At 42.0% G+C, this 21386-nt stretch overlaps 1 protein-coding gene across 1 annotated transcript in view; it reads left to right on the forward strand.

The window, feature by feature from the left end:
* dusp22a (dual specificity phosphatase 22a) overlaps positions 1 to 21386 on the forward strand; it is a 129265-nt gene that overhangs the window by 51843 nt on the left and 56036 nt on the right. The window contains exons 5-6 of the mRNA XM_043706607.1: positions 20517 to 20591; positions 20728 to 20899. Coding sequence (XP_043562542.1) covers positions 20517 to 20591; positions 20728 to 20899 — 247 coding nt within the window. The remainder of the gene's footprint in view (positions 1 to 20516; positions 20592 to 20727; positions 20900 to 21386) is intronic.

Here is a 21386-nt window from a genome sequence, read left to right on the forward strand (position 1 = left end):
AAGAGGATAGTGTAGGTGAGAATCTCCAGGGATGTTGGTCCAGATCCCACCACTGTTTAATAAGGTGAGGTCTTTATTCTGGTGAGGTGAATATTAACAAGTTTTATGAATCCGAGTGATATACAAGAGGTAGTCAGAGAGGACGTTTTTCTGGAACTGTACAGAATCAGGCTCTAGCTCCTTGATCTGATATCACTGTGACAAAGCTCCTTGTGCTCATGCTCAATAGAGTAGTGGTATAATTTAACCCTTCACACCACAGTGAGGGTGAACAATGACTCAGCTAAGTTACCAAAATGTGAAAGCTCTCAGCAAAGTTTGAGATCAGCCACAATTTAGCAGGATGGTAGAAAAGATTAGAGGGGTGGAATGGCATACTCCAATGCCTATGATGTTGTGCTAGCTCAGGGCAGTCAAGTAAAGAGACTGGAACAATCAACAAGAGTGTGATCAGGGGTTTCCTCTGATACTGTTGTCAGGCTCTCTGAACGCTTAATCTAGAATTGAGTGATACAGAAGTTTCATATATTTCATTCAGCTTCCCTGGGTTTACAGTGGTGACAGTTTTCTGTTTTAGTTTTAACACGCAATTATTTGAATAAGAGTAGAAAGCAAAGAGTTTCATTGAGAATGGCACTGAATTGAGAAGTTGCTGCTAGCTTTTGCTTTCAGAAAAGAATCTGAAGTGAAACATGTCGACTTAAATTGTTTGGCTTATTCTGGATGGCAAAGATACAAGGTTTGATTTTAAAATTCTAATTGACATTCCCAGAAATTCATTCTTCTCTCTCCATGTAACTTGTTTCAGCTCTAAACATCTGAGATTATTTTTTAACAAATGCATAACATTAAAGGGCATTAATGAACCAGGTGGACTTTTCCTTGACAGTCGACAATGGATGAATAATTGAATTCATTATAGAGACCTGTGCTCTTTGGAAAAATCATTTAAGATCAAAGGTGCCTGGAATTCCACTGAGTCACACATTGACCCTCAAAAGAACATCCTGCCCACAGACCTGCGTTTCACCAATCCACCAAACCTGCACATCTTTGTACTGTGGGAGGAAACCAGAGCACCCAGAGGCAATCCACACAGACAAGGGGAGAACGTGCTAACTCCACACAGACAATCGTCCGAGGGTGGATTCAAACCCAGGTCCCTGGTGCCGTGAGGCAGCAGTGATAACCACTAATCCATTGTGACACCCCATTTTTACTTCCTTAAAGGACATGTGTGAATAATAAGGGTTTTTATGACAATCAACAGTGGTGAGATGGTCTCCATTAGGCTTACAATTTATTCCAGATTTTTATTGAATCCAAATTTCACCATCTGCCACAGTGGAATTCAAACGCATGCCTCCAGGACATTGAGCAGTTCTGTATCATTAGCCCACCACCTCTCCAGACCGTTGGACTAACTTTGGGGTTTATTTTTGAAAGGGGGCAGAGAGAGGAAGATATTTTATTTGGGTCCGAGTCCCACACTGGTACTTGTTGATCGTAGAAGGTGGTCTCCAGTGGTGGTCAAGCTAATTGATTTTCAGCCTATAAATCCTTCCAGTTTGGCTAATAGCAGGTGATAAGAACAGGAGTGTTGCCTCGTCAGCCACCCTGCAATAGGAAATGGCAAATTACTGCAGTATTTTAGCATTGATTTTGATACCAAATTATACAAATCATATCCACTGAAATGGTTCTCAGAGTAACACTTTAGTTTGAGTATTCCTGAAGAAGGACTTATGCCCGAAACGTCAATTCTCCATCTCCTTTGATGCTGCCTGACTTGCTGTGCTTTTCCAGCAACACATTTTTAAGCTCTGATCTCCAGCATCTGCAGTCCTCACTTTCTCCTGCTTTAAATTATAGTCAATATTGCAAATATTTACATCGGCTAATATTGTTTCTTAGACAGACGTTATTCCCATTCAGTTCTCCATCTAGTTGTTATTTCCAATTTTTAGTTAATAAACAACAAAATTCCATTGGCTGATCAGTTCATCTTTGAATGTCTAAGATTTGAGATACTCAAGACACCATAGTCTCACCAGACCAGAGGGCTGTTATCTCATTAGTGAGACATAACTGGTGGTGGTTTAACCTGAGGGCTACCATCTCTCAGGTGAGGGGAGAGGTTGAGAAGGAGAGTGCTTCATGATAAGCTCAGCTGGGACAGAAATTGTACCCATGTTGTCAGCATCACACTGCTTCACAAATCAACTGAACTAAACTCACCACCACTGTGGTAATAAGGAAGAGATCAGGACAGGGGCAAGATGTGACCTTGGTTTAGGGGACTAAGGTGTAGAATCAGCCTGAAATATGTTGTTAGAGAGTCAAAGTATCATAGAGCACACCTGTTATGGGGCTGTTTGGGTATGACATGAATTAACCTATAAATCCACATGAAACTCCAGCTGGGATTAGAATGAGGAGGAATTTTTAATTAACTTCACAAGCAATAATCAAATAAATCATTTAAGGTTCATTCTCAGTTATTCTTATTCAGGAAAGTAGTCAGGTTCTAAAAGAAAATTATTTAAACTGCACAAACGTGTTCAGACGCTGATGCAGTAGACGGACGGTTTCTGTGAGAATGAAAGGTGATTGAACCAGCATTAGTGGAATGTGAGGATGATCCAGTAACATGCCAAGAAAGACAAAGCAATGGGGTTTATTCAAGGGGTAACGACGTACAAGCTTTACAGAGGAGGAAGAATGACACCTGGGAAGATAGGGAGTGGTGAGACCAGGGGAAACAGGCACCTTGCAACTTTTGCAAGGTGTTACAAATGAAGTGTTTGTCCATAACAGACCAATTCAGAATTCAAGCAATGTATTGCCTATGTGACTTACAATATATAAATATGTGATGGATCCGAGTTGAGTCAGAGTGCTTCCCTGGAATCTTTTTGGTACTGGGTTCTTCATAGCCGATAAACAACCATTGATCTGTACCTTGAGGCTCCTGAGATTATTTCATAAAATAATCTACTGCAGCACGAAGAATTTGGGTAGCTCTGATAATAAGGATGAGATAAGTACAGCAAAAGAGAAATGATCTGGGTTCAGAGGAGCAATATGGAGAATCAGTTGAGAATATGTTGTTAGAGTGTCAAGAGTAATATAGCCCTTTGGCCTAGCGAGTCTATGTTGATCCATCTGAACTAATCTCACTATCAGCACATATTCCATGTTGAAGAAGTCTTGGTGAATTGCTGCAGTATATCTAACAGATAACACACACTGCTGCCACTCTGCATCAGTGATGGAGGGAGTGAATTTTTTAAGGTGGTCAAAGAGGTCAACTGAGCTTCTTTGTTCAAGATGCTGTTGACCTACTTTCATTCTAACAGAGCAGAGTATAGCACATTGAAGATAGTGACTGATGCTAGGCAGATTATAATCTTTTCAATGCTGATAAATATGAAGGGCATTAGAAGCCCACTGGGTGGTGTGGTCAACTGATGGGTGAATGAAGGCTCTGTACCACAGAATGCTTCTGGGCTGTACCATTAGAAAGAAGGCTTGACATTTCTTCACTAAAAGGATATTAAACTTAGATGGGGTGGTCTTGTCCTGATGTACATTTTAGCTGTCGGATTCAGAGGGATTCTCATTGGAATTTAAGAGGTGAATGACCTTAAGCAGCAACATGTAGGCGGCACGGTGGCCCAGTGGTTAGCACTTCTGCCTCACAGCGCCTGTAGACCCGGGTTCAATTCCCGACTCAGGCGACTGACTGTGTGGAGTTTGCACATTCTCCCCGTGTCTTTAAACTTAGATGGGGTGGTCTTGTCCTGATGTACATTTTAGCTGTTGGACTCAGAGAGATTCTCATTGGAATTTAAGAGGTGAATGACCTTAAGCAGCAACATGTAGAATACCATTTAGACATCATATTATTTAATGATCTATCTCCCATTCACAGGCAACTGTGTTCTCCATTGTTGGGCCGAAGGGCCTGTTTCCACACTGTAAGTAATCTGTAAGTAATCTAATCTAATGTAGAATACCATTTAGACATCATATTATTTAATGATCTATCTCCCATTCACAGGCAACTGTGTTCTCCAAAACCAGTGCCATTGGAACATGGATGATGACTGATACAGTTTAGCATAAGGCCATTTGGTCCATTGAATCTGTGATAGAGATAATCTCATCCACCTGTTCCCTTTAGCCCTGAAAATGATTCCACTTCATATATTGATCCAATTCCCTTTTGAAATTATTATTGAATCTGCATCTACTGCCCTTTCAAGCAGTGCATTCCAGATTATAACAAGTTGCTGCATCAAATATTGTTTCCTCATATTGCTTCTGGGTCTTTTACCAAAGGCTTTAAATGTGTTTCCTCTGGTTACTAACTCTTTTGTCACTGGAAACGTTTGCCCTATCGAAACCCTTTTTAACTCTGAACACTTCTATCAAATCTCCTCCTGACCCACTTCCTAAAGTTATGGTGTCCAGATTGGTCATTGTACTTCAGCTGAGGGTTACGCTGTGTTTTATAAAGGTTTAGCTGGACCTCCTTGTTTTTATACCCTGTGCCTCTATTTATAAAGCTAAGGATCCCATAACCTTTTGCTAAACAGCTTTCTCAACCTTTCTCAATTGATTTGGGTATATCAGCCTTTGGGTTGCTGCACTGATGTGAAATTTTAACACCGTAGGGCAGTACTGAAACAAGCTGTAGAATCTGCTAGAAAATTTTCCGCAGCTTACAGGAAACTATTCAAGTTCTGTCAACATGAACTCTGGTCATTGCTGCTTTATGTAGTGGGCGTCAGAAGCCGCATCACAGCAGCTTCAGGTCAATAAAGCAAAATGTTGGAGTTTGTCCAAGTGAAAGTACTGAAACTTGTCTAAGCCTGTTCTTGTTAATTCAAATATATTTCAAATTCACTGGTGTCTTTTTAGCTCCTCTTGCATCATGGATTGTGACTTATTTTTCTCTGGACCCACTTCGACTTGCCTCCTAGTTTAAATAAACTCAGAATAAAAGTTATATCTTTATTGGAGATTAGCTCCACCTGCTCAGTGGTGGTAAATCTGAGTGGCAGCTACAGCAATCATTTGAAGTTTACAACACTCCATATTGTGCAGATAAGTTCATTGCTAAGCAGCCAAACAGGGCCAGTGATGAAAACCATGAGTCCTGACTCTTCTGTTCCTGAGCAGTTTATTTTGTCCCTTCTCTCAAACCCAATCCCTCACATCCTTTGAATTGTGTACCATAGTCATAGTGGGGTCAAACTATTCTTGAAGGTTGAGCAAAACCTATTGCATGATCTCATTGAATGTCAGAGCAGACTTGATGGGCTGAATGGCCTGCTTCAGCTCCTACGTCTCATAGTCTTTTGTACTCTGTGCCTCAGTACATCAATGCTCAGGTTTCACACAAATACACTTTATAAGGACAGCTTTGATGGACAATAACATGCAACTTGCTTATTTATATAATGCAGCCAGCTCTGCATCCTTGAACCTGGCTCTATGCAGTAAGATCTAAAAGCCTCAAACATCACAAGTGCCACAACAAACGATCCTATGTACAAATGAGTATATTTTGAACTAGCAATGACATATGCTATTGACACATGACTCCTAATTTCACTTCCAAATTTAAGAAGTGGCAGAACATTCTAGTAAATTAGCACCAACCGACATTCAGTAATGTGCTATTTTATTTGACTCAAGTGGGCTTTGCTAACAGAAAATTATTATTTCAATTGACAAAACAAAACTTCTCACTTTAAATTGGAACTCAGTACACTTACCAGTGCCCAGCATGGTGCTTATACTAGGAGATCAAAGCACTGCAGAAGGTTGAAATCTAAAATGTAAGCAGTAAATATTGAAAATACTTGGCAGGCCAGGCAGCATCTGTGGAGAGAGCAGCAGAGTTCGTGCTTCATAATCTACACTAACTCTGATGAAGGCTCACTGACTTGAGTCTCTCTCTGTCTCTCTCTCTCTCTCTCTGTTCAGATGCTGCCAGATATGTTGACCATTTTCAACATTTCTTGTGTTTGCTGGAGCAAAAATGAGCCCTTTTGTCTGCCCTGCAAAAAAGCAATCAGACTTTTTCTCAGTCCCCTTCAGCAAGAAACTCAACAGCATCTGCCTGAGATTGGGTCATTAAACATGAAACAAAAGTTAAGGTAGGAAGAAAATCTAATCAATTTGTGGAGCAAAAGATAATTAATTGCAAAGCAATAAATTGATCATTTTAAAGATGACAATTTAAAAATGTCTAGAGGTAGAGCTAACATAAAAATCATTTTTCTGGAATCCCTACATTGTGGAAGCAGACCATTTGGCCCATTCAGTCCACACCAACCCTCTAAACAGCATCCCACCCAATCCCTGTAACCCTGCATTTCCCATGGCTAATCCACCTAGCCTGCACACCCCTGGATACTGTGGGCAATTTAGCATGGCCATTTCATCGAACCTGCATATCTTTGGACTGTGGGAGGAAACTGGAGAACACCCACTCAGACACCGGGAGAATGGGGAAACTCTACATAGTCACCTGAGGCTGGAATCAAACCCAGGTCCCTTGCACTTTGAGGAAGCATTGCTAACCACTGAGCCACCATGACACCCTTTTCTTATGAAGCAGAACTACAGAGACACAGACAGGGTCCAAAATCCTGGTCAATGGATGGGTAATGGGGCTGAATTCAGGGATTGGATTTAAAGAACACTGACCTTGTGTTTTTCCCTGATGATACACACACTGAGCTGGTCACAGTGGCATTCCTCCATGTAGCACAATGTAGTGGAGTTAGATCTCACCACACTAGGCTAGAAAGTTAGTAGAATTGAAAGAGCACATGGATATGAATACACAAAGTAGACTAATCTTTACTTAATGTAAGATCAGAGCCTGGTATATCTGTGATTGCCATGAGCAGCTGAGTTTGCTCCTGTGTCTTATGGTCTTATCAAAAGTTATGGGGAGAAAGGGGAAAATGGGTTTGAAAAGCCTATCAGCAGTGATTGAATGTTGGAGCAGACTCGATGGGCTGAATGGCCTAATTTCTGCTCCTATGTCTTATGGTCTTAACTGTATTTAGTATTAATGTATGATAAATGATGTTACTTTGAAGTCTAAGCCTGAAGCTCGCTCTTGATCTTGTCTTCTCAAATAGTCTTGAAAACAAACTCTTTTGATGTGAATGTAAGACCACATGATAAAAGACCAACTGCCAAATCAGTGGAACCCAGTTGCTTTAGCACAGACTGGGGACCGATGCTGGAACCAACTGGTCTGTTTATTTTAGTGCCATATCATATAGAACACACTAAGCTGTTGAGAACTCAAATCCCTCCAATTAATGAGCAGCTAATTTTGCTTTTTCTTTCACCTTTACTCTCCAGTGATTTAACTTTCTGGATTTTCAGCTGATTCCTCACCAGTCTTGCCAGGTTTCCAAGATTATGATCAGAACATGAAAGAAAAGATGTCTGGCAGCACTGTGAATTTGTTCAGAAACATTTACTTGCTTATACATCCAAGATCGGATATTGAGGATATGGAAAGGGTGATCAGTTTTTGGTGCTTGCTCTGACTTGTCTAGCACATTCAGAAACTTGCAGATCATTTTTGTCAACTTTCAAGACTCATAGTATATGAAAAAAAGGTGAAATATGTGACTTGGTATTATACAGGGAATATATCTTCCAGGAGAATTTCAGTTAAGTTCCAATAGCAAGCAACCATTATTAGCAACGTTGAAATTTCTATCTCTGCATGTTGAATAAGTAACTAAAGTAAATGGAAAGATTGAAGACATGACAAGATTAACATCCGAACAAAGGCTCTTGTGCAATTGAGAAATGTAGAAATAGCTGGAGGTGAATGGCAAATCAATGTACTGATCCTCTGACCATACACAATTTTTGGTAAAGAGGTTTTTGTTAAAGAACTTCTGCAGAAAGTGAAGAAGATGCTCTAATGAAGATATGCCCTCTCACTGCCCAGTAATGATTATTGGGTTTATGCAGGAATGTGGAATCTCAGCTTAGCCGTGATCTGATTGAATAGCTGAACAGGAAAAATACTTTTTCCTTGTTTTTATGTTTGTAAGTACCGCAGTCCTGAACACAAAAAAATGTCAGCCACTTTCTGCACAGGCCATAGTTCCTCGATACTGACAGCATGAAGGGTGAGGGTGATATCTGAAGGATTCAGAGTGGACAGATTGTGACATTAAACAGCCTCTAACTCTGAACTGATGTAAAAGCTTGGATCAGCTGGAGCAGTTAATGCATCCTCTTAGATCATCCCAGCTCTGCATGAGGGAGCCACACCCTGAAACCCCCTGCACAAGTGCTAACCATCCAGCCCCTAGGGGAGGGGCTATTGACTTCCTTTTGTTGTTGTAGAGTTAGTGGAATAAAAAGTAAGAACTAGGAGCAGGAGTAGGCCATCTGACCCCTCGAGCCTGCTCCACCATTCAATAAGATCATGGCTGATCTTTTCATGGACTCAGCTCCACTTACCCCCAGCTCACTATAGCCCTTAATTCCTCTACTGTTCAAAAGTCTATCTATCTTTGCCTTAAAAACACCCAACGAGGAAGCCTCAACTGCTTCACACGGCAGGGAATTCCACAGATTCACAACCCTTTGGGTGAAGAAATTCCTCCTCAGCTATGCCCCCTAGTCATAGTTCTAGTTTCACCCACCAGTGGAAACAACCTCCCTGCATCTATCATATCTATTTCCTTCATAATTTTATATGTTTCTATAAGATCCCCCTCATTCTTCTAAATTTCAATGAGTATAGTCCCACTCTATGCAATCTCTCCCCATAAGCCAACTCCCTTCACTCTGGAATTAACCCCCAGTGAACCTTCTCTGCACATCCTTTGCACTGTGTTTCCTATGTTTACAGAAGATCACATTGGATGTATAGTACATAAGCAGGCCATTCAGCCCAATCAGTCCATGCTGGTGCTTATGTTCCACTCGAGCTTCCTCTGAGTTGTCTTCCTCTGAATTTATCATTGTAACCTTTTAGTCCCCTCCCCCTTGTGCTAATCTCACCTGTACTATACCTAGACTGTTTACTTCAACCATTCCCTCAGTTTCAACTCCCTGGATTAAAAAGTTTTCCTCTTGAAATCTGTAGTGGATTTTTGATGACTATCTTACAGTGATAGCTTCCTGTCAAGCCCCTTAGCGCAAAACAAAACTCTCTGATTCCACTCTTATAAAAAACCTTTCATAATCTTAAAGGCCTCTAGTAGGTCACCTCTCCACATTTTTTGGGAAGGAAACAGACCCAGCTGGCCAGTCCTTTCCTAATATGTATCCCCACGCATTTCATGTATCATCCTTGAAACTTTCCTTTTCCTTGATATCCTTTTCATAACAGGCTGATCACAAGGTGCACACAGTACCCTGAATGTGGTCTAACTAAGGTTTAATACAGAAAACCCAAAGAACTGCAGATGCTGGACTTGTCCAGTTCTGAAGAAGGATCACTGAAACGTTAACTTGACTCGCTCTCCACAGACCTGCTGAATCTTTCAAGCTAGGTTCAATACAAGTTTGGCATAACTTCTGTGGTTTTCGATTCTATTCTTGTAGAAATAAAGCGGGGATCTTGGTTTGATTTTTATGGCCTTGCTAACTTGTGGTGTAACTTTAAGCAATCGATGTATTTACACTCGGGTACTCCTTTGTTCATGTACCCGACCTAGATTGGCACCTTCCAAATAGCACCAAACTTGCATATTCTCACTGGCAAAATATTATCAGGGAGAATTTTGCAAGCTTTTTGGGTTTTTCAAGGGAATGGTGCTGGGCCTTGAGAAAGAGGTCAGAGGAGTTGGAAAACTTGTCAAAAGAAAGTCTGCTTCGATGCTGGAGACTATGGTTTCAGTTCCTCTTGGGCTGCAGTATGACTTGGAGATTAATTTCAGGCAGTTTTGAAGGGAGCTGAGTGGAATAAAGAGGAGGAAGAGAAGGATGTTTAGGAAAAGGTGGAGACATCCAGGACCCCTTCACCTCTGGACTTCGAACAGATTCGGTTTTGTTGATTTGCCATCCTGCATCACAATTGCTCCCTAATTCATCATCTTCCAATCCCTCTGCTGCATAATATCACAGCCAAAATACTGAAATAAAGCCGCCAACAAAAAAATTCCACAATAGTCTTATCACAACGATACACACCAAAACTCAACTTTGTATCACTATACCTGTTGCCTTTGCCTGTCAAGGCAGTGAGAATGGCAGTGGCTGAAGTGGAAGTCATGCATTGGCATGCCAATGGGTGTGCTCGGAGCTTACCAGTGGCTGTGTGGTCCATGTGGCTTGGGGAAAACATCGGTGCCAATACGCCAAACAACACATTGTACCTGTCCATCCACATTCTATAATGTATTCCATCTGAGTTCTCTGCAATGGATTGTCAAAGCAAGTGATGATGTTCCTGGTGTAACTGTATGATGAGGCTATTGCCACTAGCCAGGCAACATTCGTGAGTATCTGATGCCAGATACACAGAAGGGGAGGTTGAGTGCGGTAAAATGATGGGGCTTGCAGTTCGTGGAAATGGCAGCAGCTCCTGGTCACACCTTTTGCTTTCATGTCATGTAATCAGTGGGAGGAGGTTTGGAAAAGGGGAGATTACGGAAAGTTTCTGTCATCCTGAATATTCTCAGAGTTGCTGAATACAGTGGCCTCAGTTGTAATTGATCCCTTGACGCAGACAACCACAGGGCTTGGATGATGCAAGTGTGTCAGTGTCCCCTTGGTTGCTGAGATTGCGAACCACCTTCCCTTGCAAGAAAGGGGGAAAATGGAGTGTACGCTCCAATGTGTTTGGGTCAAGTACTTGCCATCGTTTAACAGCTTGGGGCAAGTGGAAGTTGTGAATGGACATTAGAAGGCTCACAACATTGGGAGGATTGATGGAGTTACATTTGCCATCCTGACATCAGAATTGCTCCCTAATTCATCACCTTCCAATCCCTCAGCTACATTTACTGCCCTGCGAATGGTGGAGGTGAATGCACTGAGCAGCAGGAGAGCTTGGTGGAGTGGTGTCTATGAGAAACAGTCACTGCCCATAACCAGTTATATTAGATCATTGAATATTCCCCAGCACTACAGCCAAGTTCTTGGGGGGATAAGACTTTTGAATTTCATTCTCCTGGTCAGCTGCTCCCTTTCCCTTCTCAGTGCATACCTTGACTATCTCCTGATATCCTTCAGGAACATGCTTCTTTCCATCTCCATCGTCATTATCTCCAGCATTGCATCAGAACACCTGGCATCTTTTACCCTTTTCTGTTGCTCCATCTATTGTGATTTTCCTTCCAGCCAAAGACTGCAGAATTTCCTGTTGCATGTGTGCAGTTCCGCATAAGAAGGCCAGGTCTTTTTTAGGGCCCAGGCTATATGTACATTACCAAGGTGGGGGTAGGGTCCCTTGTGGGTCCCAGTTAGCAGGGCATCATGGAGTGGATGAGATGAACAGATAGCATGTAGTTTGCACACTCTACGTCAATGAGATTACGCTGAGAAATGGAGTCTTATCCAGTTAAAACCCCAAGTAGTTAATTAATCTGTCTTTCTTTATTTATTTGTTGTCAAACATTTAGTCAGTTTTTTTTCCATTTCTATTTAAAAGTTCACTTCATTTGATTTTCTTTCCTCCTGCTTGACATGACCTTGCCTGACAAGGCGGGCCTACTGACCCTGGTCCCAAAGCCCCTCTCATATCTTGGCACAGCTGGGAAGAGATGTCACCAGAGCCGTCCTGACTGGAATCGCTCTTTGAACTATTGCTCATTGGCTGTCAGGAAGCACCTGCTCTCTGAGCCACTCCCCTCTGACAGCACGGTCCCAATCGACAACTCACCATCTGTTCACGTAGCTGCTGACCTGTCGGAGCAGCAGTGCCCCACCAACACATTGCTGTTTCTCTTGTACTTTTCTTTCCCCCTTTGCAGTTAGATTCAAAACCAACCCACTGAATATTTACCAATTCTCATTTTCTTGGTTAAAGTTCAATAAAAACCCGATTCCTCTTTTCTGTGGGAGTGAGCAGTTGGTGCTCAAACCATATGTTGTGCAATTGAGTATAAATAGCCTTCGCTCATTACCAAGGACTAGATTCTCTACAGTGTGGAAACAGGCCCTATGGCCCACACCGACCCTCTGAAGAGTAACCCAACCAGACCCATTTCCCTCTGACTAATGCACTATGGGCAATTTAGCATGATCAATTCACCTGACCTGCATATTTTTGGACTGGATGGAAACCGGAGCACTCACACGCAGAATGTGCAAACTCCACAGTCACCCGGGGCTAGAGTCAAACCTGGGACCCTCATGCTATGAGGCAGCAGTGCTAACCACTGAGCCACTGTGCCACCCATAAAGGAGCACAAACAATAAAGTTTTCTGGTTGCGAAGACACACAAGGCATGGATGAGTTGGACTGAAGTGTCTGTTTTCGTGTTGTATGACTTTGCGACCCTAGGATCGCTATATGACCTCGCATAAATTTAAAGAATGAGCAAAGGAAAATTCCGAAGAACTGATAAAAACTTATGTTTAGACAGAAGTTTTCATGACTTTAGGATGTTCTAAAGGATTTCACAACCAGTGAATTATTTTGATGTGCAGTCACGGCAACCAAGTGTACACAGCAGGGTCCAGTGAGTGGAAATGCGATAATGTCCAGATGATCTGTCTTCACGATGATGGATGAGGAATAAATATTCACATGGACATTGAGGGTTAACTCTTGGTTCTCTTCTTTTTGCCAGGGGGATGTTTATATTCACTTGAGAGATTGTGAACTGATTCATAATTTGTGCCACTATCAAGGATCGTTCTTGTGAGAAATGAATATGTTAATTTTAATCCAGATGAATATGGATAACACAGAGCTAGTACTAAAGATGGAAAGAAATGTCTTTTCCTGTTAAGTCCATCCTTATTTATATCAGCCAGGTATTACTCAGTAATGGAGTGCAAGTTGGTTTAACATCAAGGCCATTTTGCGAACATCAGCTACAAAACTTGCAAAGCTTCATCAATCCTGGGAGCTGGTGACAATAGGGATGGCGGAGTTTCCTTCCATTTCTTCCAACAAGGCCGACACTAAACACCAAGAGCACCAACGCCCTGTGCATGCAGCAGTGGCAGGGGGAATGGGCAGATATAGACATCTGCCTGTGTCTAACACTGCCATTTTGGACCTCATACTTCGTGTTAGTACCATCTCTTGCAGTTGGGTATGTGATTGGCTGCAGGAGGGGGACCATCCATCTCCCATTTAGGGGAATCCTGAGGTGGGATTCTTTTGATATTCTTCCACTGTTGCTGTGTTATTGGAATCAGAGTGTACACTCTTTTTGGAGGAATTGACAGTCCTTTCAGGCAGTTGTGTTGGACCTGTGGAAGGACTGTGGTGGTACAGACTTGATGGGCTGAAGGGCCTGTCGAGTCACATGAGTTCCCCACTTGGTCATGCATCAGAGAGGACACCAAGACTGGTTCCACCGGGGAATGAGCTTCATTTGCCTTTGGTCCAAGCATGAAGAGTGAGCACATGGTTTTATTCAATGGTGCAGAGGTTACTGACTACATGTGCTTAGTCGGCAGGTGTGACATTGCAATGGGGAGATGGAGCTGGAGACCTAGAGAGTTCCAACCCTTGAATATGCAGACAGTGGGTGACCTTGCACAGACCATCAATTTTGTGGATTCTCACTCGTGTGTTGGTTATCATCATGTTGCCATCTTGCTTTACTCCATTCGTCTCCAAGCCACCAAGTCAAACCAGAGAGTGGTCGCTTAGCAACAAGGGTTCCCTGCTCTCAATGCAGTTCTTGACTGACCGCTTTGATGGTGCTACTCCAATGAATGACACAATGCAACTGGTCACCTTGTGGAGTAGACCATTAACATGCTGTGACAATGATTGGACCACTCATGGGGAGCCCTCCATTCCTTGCTGGAGGGCGTCGATACATGGTACAGCCTGCACAACCGAGCCATCAGGAGAGCACAGCCTTTGGTGAGAAGCTCAGAAGGAGAAGAAAGAGGAGACAGATCAGAAAAGAAGAAAGCATTTGGAGCATCGTCAGTCCAGACAGGCTTATCAGACTCCAACACACGATAGAAAATCCCCAATGTCTCAGATTGTCCAAACTTCTCTGTGCCACTATCATGAACATTCAAAGATTTTACTGACCTAAAATTCTGAAGTAAGAGATGCAGCAAATGGATCACGCACACCAATTTTATCCAACAACATTTCCCAGACTTGTTATGACATAGAAGGAGGCCATTCAGTCCACTGTATCTGTTTTGTTCACTTGCAATAATATAAACAATTTGAACTATTGACCTTCACTTAGTGCCTGCCTTGTGAATGCCTTAGCATAGCCTAGCGCTCCTTCACGCTGGAGGGTGGTGGGTGGGGAAGACAGCTGATGTTCTCTGAAGGAGATTGCAGGATGCTCTTGAGTAGCTCTGGGTCTTGAGGGCTTGGTTACAGACCATAACACATTGGCATGTGTGGAAGCAGTCTGGACTGGCTGACTGGCCATAAGGACAGTGTGGCGGAGTGGTGAAAGCTGCCATACTGAGAGAAGGCATCATAACCTTTCCACCACTGTCAGTGCCCTAGGCCGTCACCTCAGCTAGGATACCACTCCTCCCAGAATGACTGCCACCAGATTCCCAATGGACAAGGAAAGCATTCTGGGAGACTTATTAGCAATATTTTGAACAAATCCTGTTGTATACTTCATGCAGAGGCTGTGTCAGAACCCTAAGCTCATCAAAACAGTGATCTAATCGCATTGCAAGTACACTTTGCAGCTGGTGTTGCAATAGCATGGAGCATAATATTATGAACCATTCCTGAACTGCTTTTGGGTGTTGCAAATTTGCATGTGGACTGTGCTGATGGTCATTGTTGCCAGTTTTCTTATTGATGGAGTGAGTGGAGGTAGAGTAATAATGGCAACAGGAGAAGTGCAGGTAAAGGGCAGTATTTTGGTATGGCACCAATACTGTTCTGAAACTCCATAAATGAAGTGCATTGAACTGGACTGACATATATGGTAAGGTAACATACATATACAAAAGTTTTTAAAGATTTGGTAGATTTTGAGGGTAGTGTAGATTCTTTTCGTGCACACTGTGGTTCAGGTAAGAGTCCTTGATTGTGGTGCTGGATCCTGGAGATGCAGAGAACTGCATTTTGACTGCTTTGCCCTGGCAATCAACAAACTGGGCCAGGGAGTCAAACGTAGTTGAACAGGGAAAAGGAAATCTTGGTGATAATGTGAAATGACTCCCAGATTGTTATTCTGCACGGGTTAAACCATCAGGTCAATGTGTGACATCAGCATTTTCAGAAAAATAAGATCCCCTGGAAGGGTTTGGACACAGTTAGCAACACTCAACCTCAATAGATTACCGGACTGCTCTGAGAACCCCTCATATCTATGCCATAACAGCAACACAGGAAGCAATGGGTTTACCTTCCCTGTGCTGCTGGGTAATCGTGTATGTGAACTCTGTGCTTGCTAATAGGCCTTTTCCAATATTTCCAAAATGAAAAGAGGGCTGACAATGTCAAGCGGACAATCTGCAATTTGAAAGTGTTACCTTTTGAAAGCTGGAGGATGGATGGAATTCGAAGAACCAACAGTTTTTGCTGAAGGTGTTTGAACTGATTCTGTTATATTGAATGCATACAGTTCTTGTTTTATATGCAGATTTCTAGAGCAGTAGACACTCATTTGATATGTTATTGGAAGCATATGAAAGAAAGTAGCAGACTTAATTGCACCACGCTTAGTGTGAGACAGAATTAAGTGCTTTTTTAAAAAACAGTTATTATGCAAATGTTCCAAAAATCCAAATTTCCAATTTACAGTGAAATTACATAAGTGACTTAAATGTTAAACTTGTGGGAACTAAATTTACATGTGTTTGAATTATGAGACATTTAGGGAATCCAGTTGCCATAGAGCTATTGTAACACTTATAGTTTTACTTTCTGATCTTGTAAGTAGAATGGAAGTGATTTGTAGCTATTGGTGACCAACTGGAAAGCACAGCCAATTGGTGGCAAGTGGTGATAACTTGCCCCAATTCTCAAATTCTGGATTAGTGGTGCTGGAAGAGCACAGCAGTTCAGGCAGCATCCAAGGAGCTTCGAAATCGACGTTTCGGGCAAAAGCCCTTCAATTCTCAAATGCCAACCGAGTTCAACTACTCCAGCAAAAAATGGTTTTCTATTTGGGTGAACCGTTTGACTTTTGTGAGCGATACTGGTTCTTGTCAGTGATCTCCAGCTTAATAATGTCCTTCCCATAACAGCGTGACCAGAACTGGACACAGTACTCCAGAAGAGGCCTCACCAATGTCCTGAACAACTTTAACATGATGTCCCAACTCCTTTACTCAAAGATCTGAACAATGAGGGCAAGCATGCTAAATGCCTTCTTAACCACTCTGTCTATATGTGATGCAGCTTCAAAGAATTATGTACCTGAACCTTTAGGTCTCTCTATTCTACAACACTAACAATGCCCTACTTTTAATTGTATAAGTCCTGCCCTTGTTTGTTCACCAAAATGCAATACTTTGCATTTGATCACCCTATTGCTGTCTTATGAAGAAAGATTCCTTAGCTGCTTGTTAGCTGGCTAACATAGAGCAGGCCTCTTATCTCTGGCCAGGACATATGTCTAGCACAGGGCCTGAAAAATAGATGGGTACTAGTGGAGCTGATACTTGGGGTGGCATGGTGGCTCAGTGGTTAGCACTGCTGCCTCACAATGCCTGGGAACTGGGTTCAAATACCTGTCTCTGGCGACTGTGTGAAGTTTGTACGTTCTCCCCGTGTCTGCGTGGTTTCATCCAGATGTTCTGGTTTCCTCCCACAATCCAAATAAAATGTGCAGGTAAGGTGAATAGCCATGTTAAATTGCCCATAGTGTTAGGTACATTATGCAGGGGTAAATATAGGGTAGAGGAATGGCTCTGGGTGGTTTTGGGAGGGTCGGTGTGGACATGTTGGGCCAAATGGCCTGTTTCCATACTGTAGGGAATCTAATCTAATATGCTAGTGTTTCTCCATCCTCCGATTCTTTGGTGCCGTCCTCCCACCATCCTAACCAAGAGGTGTTACATTTTTCCTATGACGGAGCAATTCCCACTGGAGCTGATTTGTTTGCTTTACATGTGCTTGGAAGTGTATTGCTTCTGAATCTTTAAATATGTCATCCCTGTGACCCTTCAGTACATTGCAGTCACTGTACTGGGCATCTGGTCTGAGCTGGTGCCTAAAAGAGAAACCTTTTTAAGGTTAAAAAGACATGCCTCTGAATGAGAAAGAAACGATTAATTCTTAAAGTGAGAACTAAAGGAGTATGTAATGTCATTTAGTAATGCATCAGGAAATGGTGAGGCAACCTCTTTAGCTACAGAATGTGAGTTGTTGCTTGTCAGTTCTCAGTTCAAAGAGGAGAGTGATTTATGCACAAAATCAAATTGTTACTTTTGGGATTTGATGGTGAGCGATACACAATTTCAAAAAGGGAAACTGTTGAGAGACTAAGTGAGTCTGTTTAATTCAGCTTTTAGCAAAACAAGTGGCAGATCCCCACTACTTAAATACTAAGAAGCTAAATAGCATAAGAGCTAGAGGGGAGATTGGGAGATTTGTGTTGTTGACCCATCATGATCTGGAATACACCTGCCTGAAAGGGTAATGGAAATAGTTTTAAAGCTGGTCTGGATAAATCCTTTAAGTAGAGAAAATTGCAAAGCTACTGTGAAACATGAGGGCATTGAGAATAATTAGGTAGTTCAGTAAAAGAGCTAGTATTAGCACACTGGAAAGAATGGATTGCTCCTGTGCAGTAGGAGTCTCTGGGCTGAAATGTCCCTGGTAATGTGTAGACAACTCTGAAGCCAAGCATTGTGTCGAGGGAAATTGTGAGGAACGAGTGTATGGTGGCCCCTTGGCACATTCCAGCCTCTAGAATGCCTTCCTCAGCGTGGACTTGGATCAAAGTTCATCAACTCACCCCACAGAAGTGGGCAGTATGTAAGACCATTCTTGGAGGCTATTTTCCAAAGGCAGAGACACTTCCTAAAGGAAGAGGGATATCTGTGTCTAAACTAGTTAAAACATAAACTCAACCTAAACCAAAATTACTTCTAGAGACGGGGATGGTAGAAGTGAGGAGGACAGACTTGGCAGTTGAGGAAGAAGATAAATTCTGTTACAAATGCTTTCTTACATTAATGTCACCAGTACAGTACTTTTTATTCATAGACTGAGAGGATTTATTGTAAGTATAAATTCATTCAGAAAAGTTGGACAATTCCCCAAAATGAATAATTTTCCAGAGCACGAACCTAATTTCTCTAAAAGGGTAGGCTAACAGCAGCAGAAAACTTAGTTCATTTGTATATTGTTTTGAATGGGAAAAGGAATGCCACATGAATGTACAAAATATCTTGTGTTCTTATTGCTAGCTGTACTGTCTATGCTTAGATCTTTTAAGAGCTCTTGTCAGTGGATTGCACAAATTATTTGATTCATGGTTTTCAGTAAATATTTTTGTTAGCATCATATTTCCTGAAAGGAATTATGTTCTTAATATGAAATAAAAGCTGTTTATTTTCTGTAACTAATTTTAACATAGAATCAGCGAACAGTTAGAACACAGCAGGAGGCCATTTGTCCCCTCATGTTTCTTCTGGCACTTTTTTTAAGAGGAATTCATATTCCAATCCAACTTGTCCCAGTAGTCCTGCAACTTTTCTTTTCATCTTCAGATGCTTATCCAAATTCCTTTTTAAAACCACAATTGAATATGCCTGCATCATAATGACCAGCCGGTAAGCATTCCAGATCCTAACCACTTGCTCGGTAAACAGGTTTTTCCTCATGTTGCCATTTTATTTTACCTGTCACCTTACAGTCATCTAGAATCCTCTGCTTCTTAACTGTTCCGTCGATATGAGCAATTTCTCTGCAGCAGTTCAATAGATTCTAATGATTTTGGATGCCTCCATCAGATGTCCTCTCAACTCTCTCTTCTCCACGGTGAACAGCTCAAGCTTCTCCATTCTCTCCTTGGAAATGAAATCCTTCATCCATCCCCCCTCCCCCTCCACTCTCTCTCAGATGCCTTGCCATCCTTCCTTTTGTGTACAGAACTGAACCAGGATATTTTGACAATGAGACCACAGAAGGAACAATTGCTGAGCCCAATGGCGGGGTGAAGCAGAACTGATAACCAGTAAATGATAATGTGACTAGTTACTGTTGTATCACGGCAAAATGCCTTCCTCATACCCTGGGGTTTAGGAATCAAAAACACACTGTGTTGTGAATTGTCTATTAGCCCAGATAGTACAGTTGGGAACATGAACTCAAGATGCTTTGCATATTCATAGAAGCATAGAAAATAGGAACAGGAATAGGCCATTAAGCCATTTGTGCCTTTTTGATCAATTATGATCATGGCTGCTCATTCAACTCAGTACTCTGTTCCCACTTCTACCCAATACCCTTTGATATACCCAAGAACTATATCTAACTCCTTCTTGAAAACATTCAATGTTTTGGCATCAGCTAATTTTTTGTGACAGTGAATTCCACAGGCTCACCACTCTCTCGGTGAAGAACATTCTCCTCATCTCAGTCCTCAATGGCTTACTTCTTATCCTTAAACTATGACCCTGGCTCTGGATTCCCCAATCATTGGAAACATCCTGCTTGCATTTACCCTAGCCAGTACTGTTAGAATTTTCTTGGTTTCAATGAGATTCCCCTTATTCTTCTAACCTCCAGTGAATATAGACCTAACTGATTCAGTCTTTCTTCATACATTAATCCTGCCATTCCAGGCATCAGTCTTGTAAACCTTCGTTGCATGTCCTCCATAGTCAGAAATGCTTTCCTCACATAAGACCAAAACTTTAAACAGTGCTCCAGCTGTCATCTCACCAAGGCTCTTTACAATTGCAGCAAGACATCCCTGGTCTTGTACTTGAATTCTCTTTCTATGAAGGTCAAAATACCACTTGCCTTTGCCACTGCCTGCTGTACTTGCAGGTATGTGCTGTTCATTTTTCTGCTCAAAACGCAAAGCAAACTCATTATGTTTTCTTCTGTTCATAGGTTACCCTTGAGAGATGTTGGTTTTATATGTGACAGAATTACAATTTTTGTGAAATTGTTCAAAATTAATTTGAAAACTGAGTCTGAAGCTCAATGTGAGGAAGTGTGTTTTACACCACTAATGAAAAGCCAGTGTTGCTGCTAAAAGAATGTCACATTAAGATAATCTCATGATGATAGGAAACAGAGGGAGAAGACTCTTGGCGGAAATGGACTACATATTTACGTGCTTGGCTTGTATTTTTGTCTATGAACTGTATTTAAAAATATTTTAAACGTTCAATGTAAATCATTCTCTTGTGTCTCCTAGGATCCAATACTTTAAGGAGTGCATTAAGTTTATCCATGAATGTCGAATGGAAAAAGGAGGGTGCATTGTTCACTGGTAGGTACAGCATCTTAGCAATATCAAATTCGTAAATGAATCCACATCTGTTTCTGCTTTCTTCAAGGAATCATGCTGTAAAGTGTGTTATTAAATGTCTTCTCTTTTGTCCCTCCCTCTGCCTTCCTCGGCACAGTTTAGCGGGAGTTTCACGCAGCACAACAGTAGTGGTGGCTTATCTGATGACTGTAACTGACTATGGCTGGGAAGAGTGCTTGTCTGCGGTGAAGGCTGCCCGATCGTTTGTCAGTCCAAACTTTGGCTTCCAGCAACAGCTCCAAGAGTTTGAGGCAACTCTCGTAAAAGAGGTAACTGTAGCCCAGGAGCAATGTTCTTGCATCTCTGAGTATTAGACTGAAATAACCACTGTAAATAAGTCCAATGCAATGTACAGATTGATTAATTTATGTGCAACAGAATTCAACGTATAGACATCCATTGACTGTTAATTAAATGGTATTTAATAGACGTTACTGCAGTTAGAGTCAGAAAAAAGAAATAATAAATGCTTTATTCATTTTGAAGAAACAATTTAAGGTTAGCACTGCTGCCTCACAGCGCCAGATATCCGGGTTCAATTCCCGCCTCGGGCGACTGACTGTGTGGAGTTTGCACGTTCTCCCCGTGTCTGCGTGGGTTTCCTCCGGGTGCTCCGGTTTCCTCCCACAGTCCAAAGATGTGCAGGTCAGGTGAATTGGCCATGCTAAATTGCCCGTAGTGTTAGGTAAGGGGTAAATGTAGGGATATGGGTGGGTTGCGCTTCGGCGGGGCAGTGTGTGGACTTGTTGGGCCGAA

Source organism: Chiloscyllium plagiosum, chromosome 17, assembly GCF_004010195.1.
Source record: "Chiloscyllium plagiosum isolate BGI_BamShark_2017 chromosome 17, ASM401019v2, whole genome shotgun sequence".
Lineage (NCBI taxonomy): Eukaryota > Metazoa > Chordata > Chondrichthyes > Orectolobiformes > Hemiscylliidae > Chiloscyllium > Chiloscyllium plagiosum.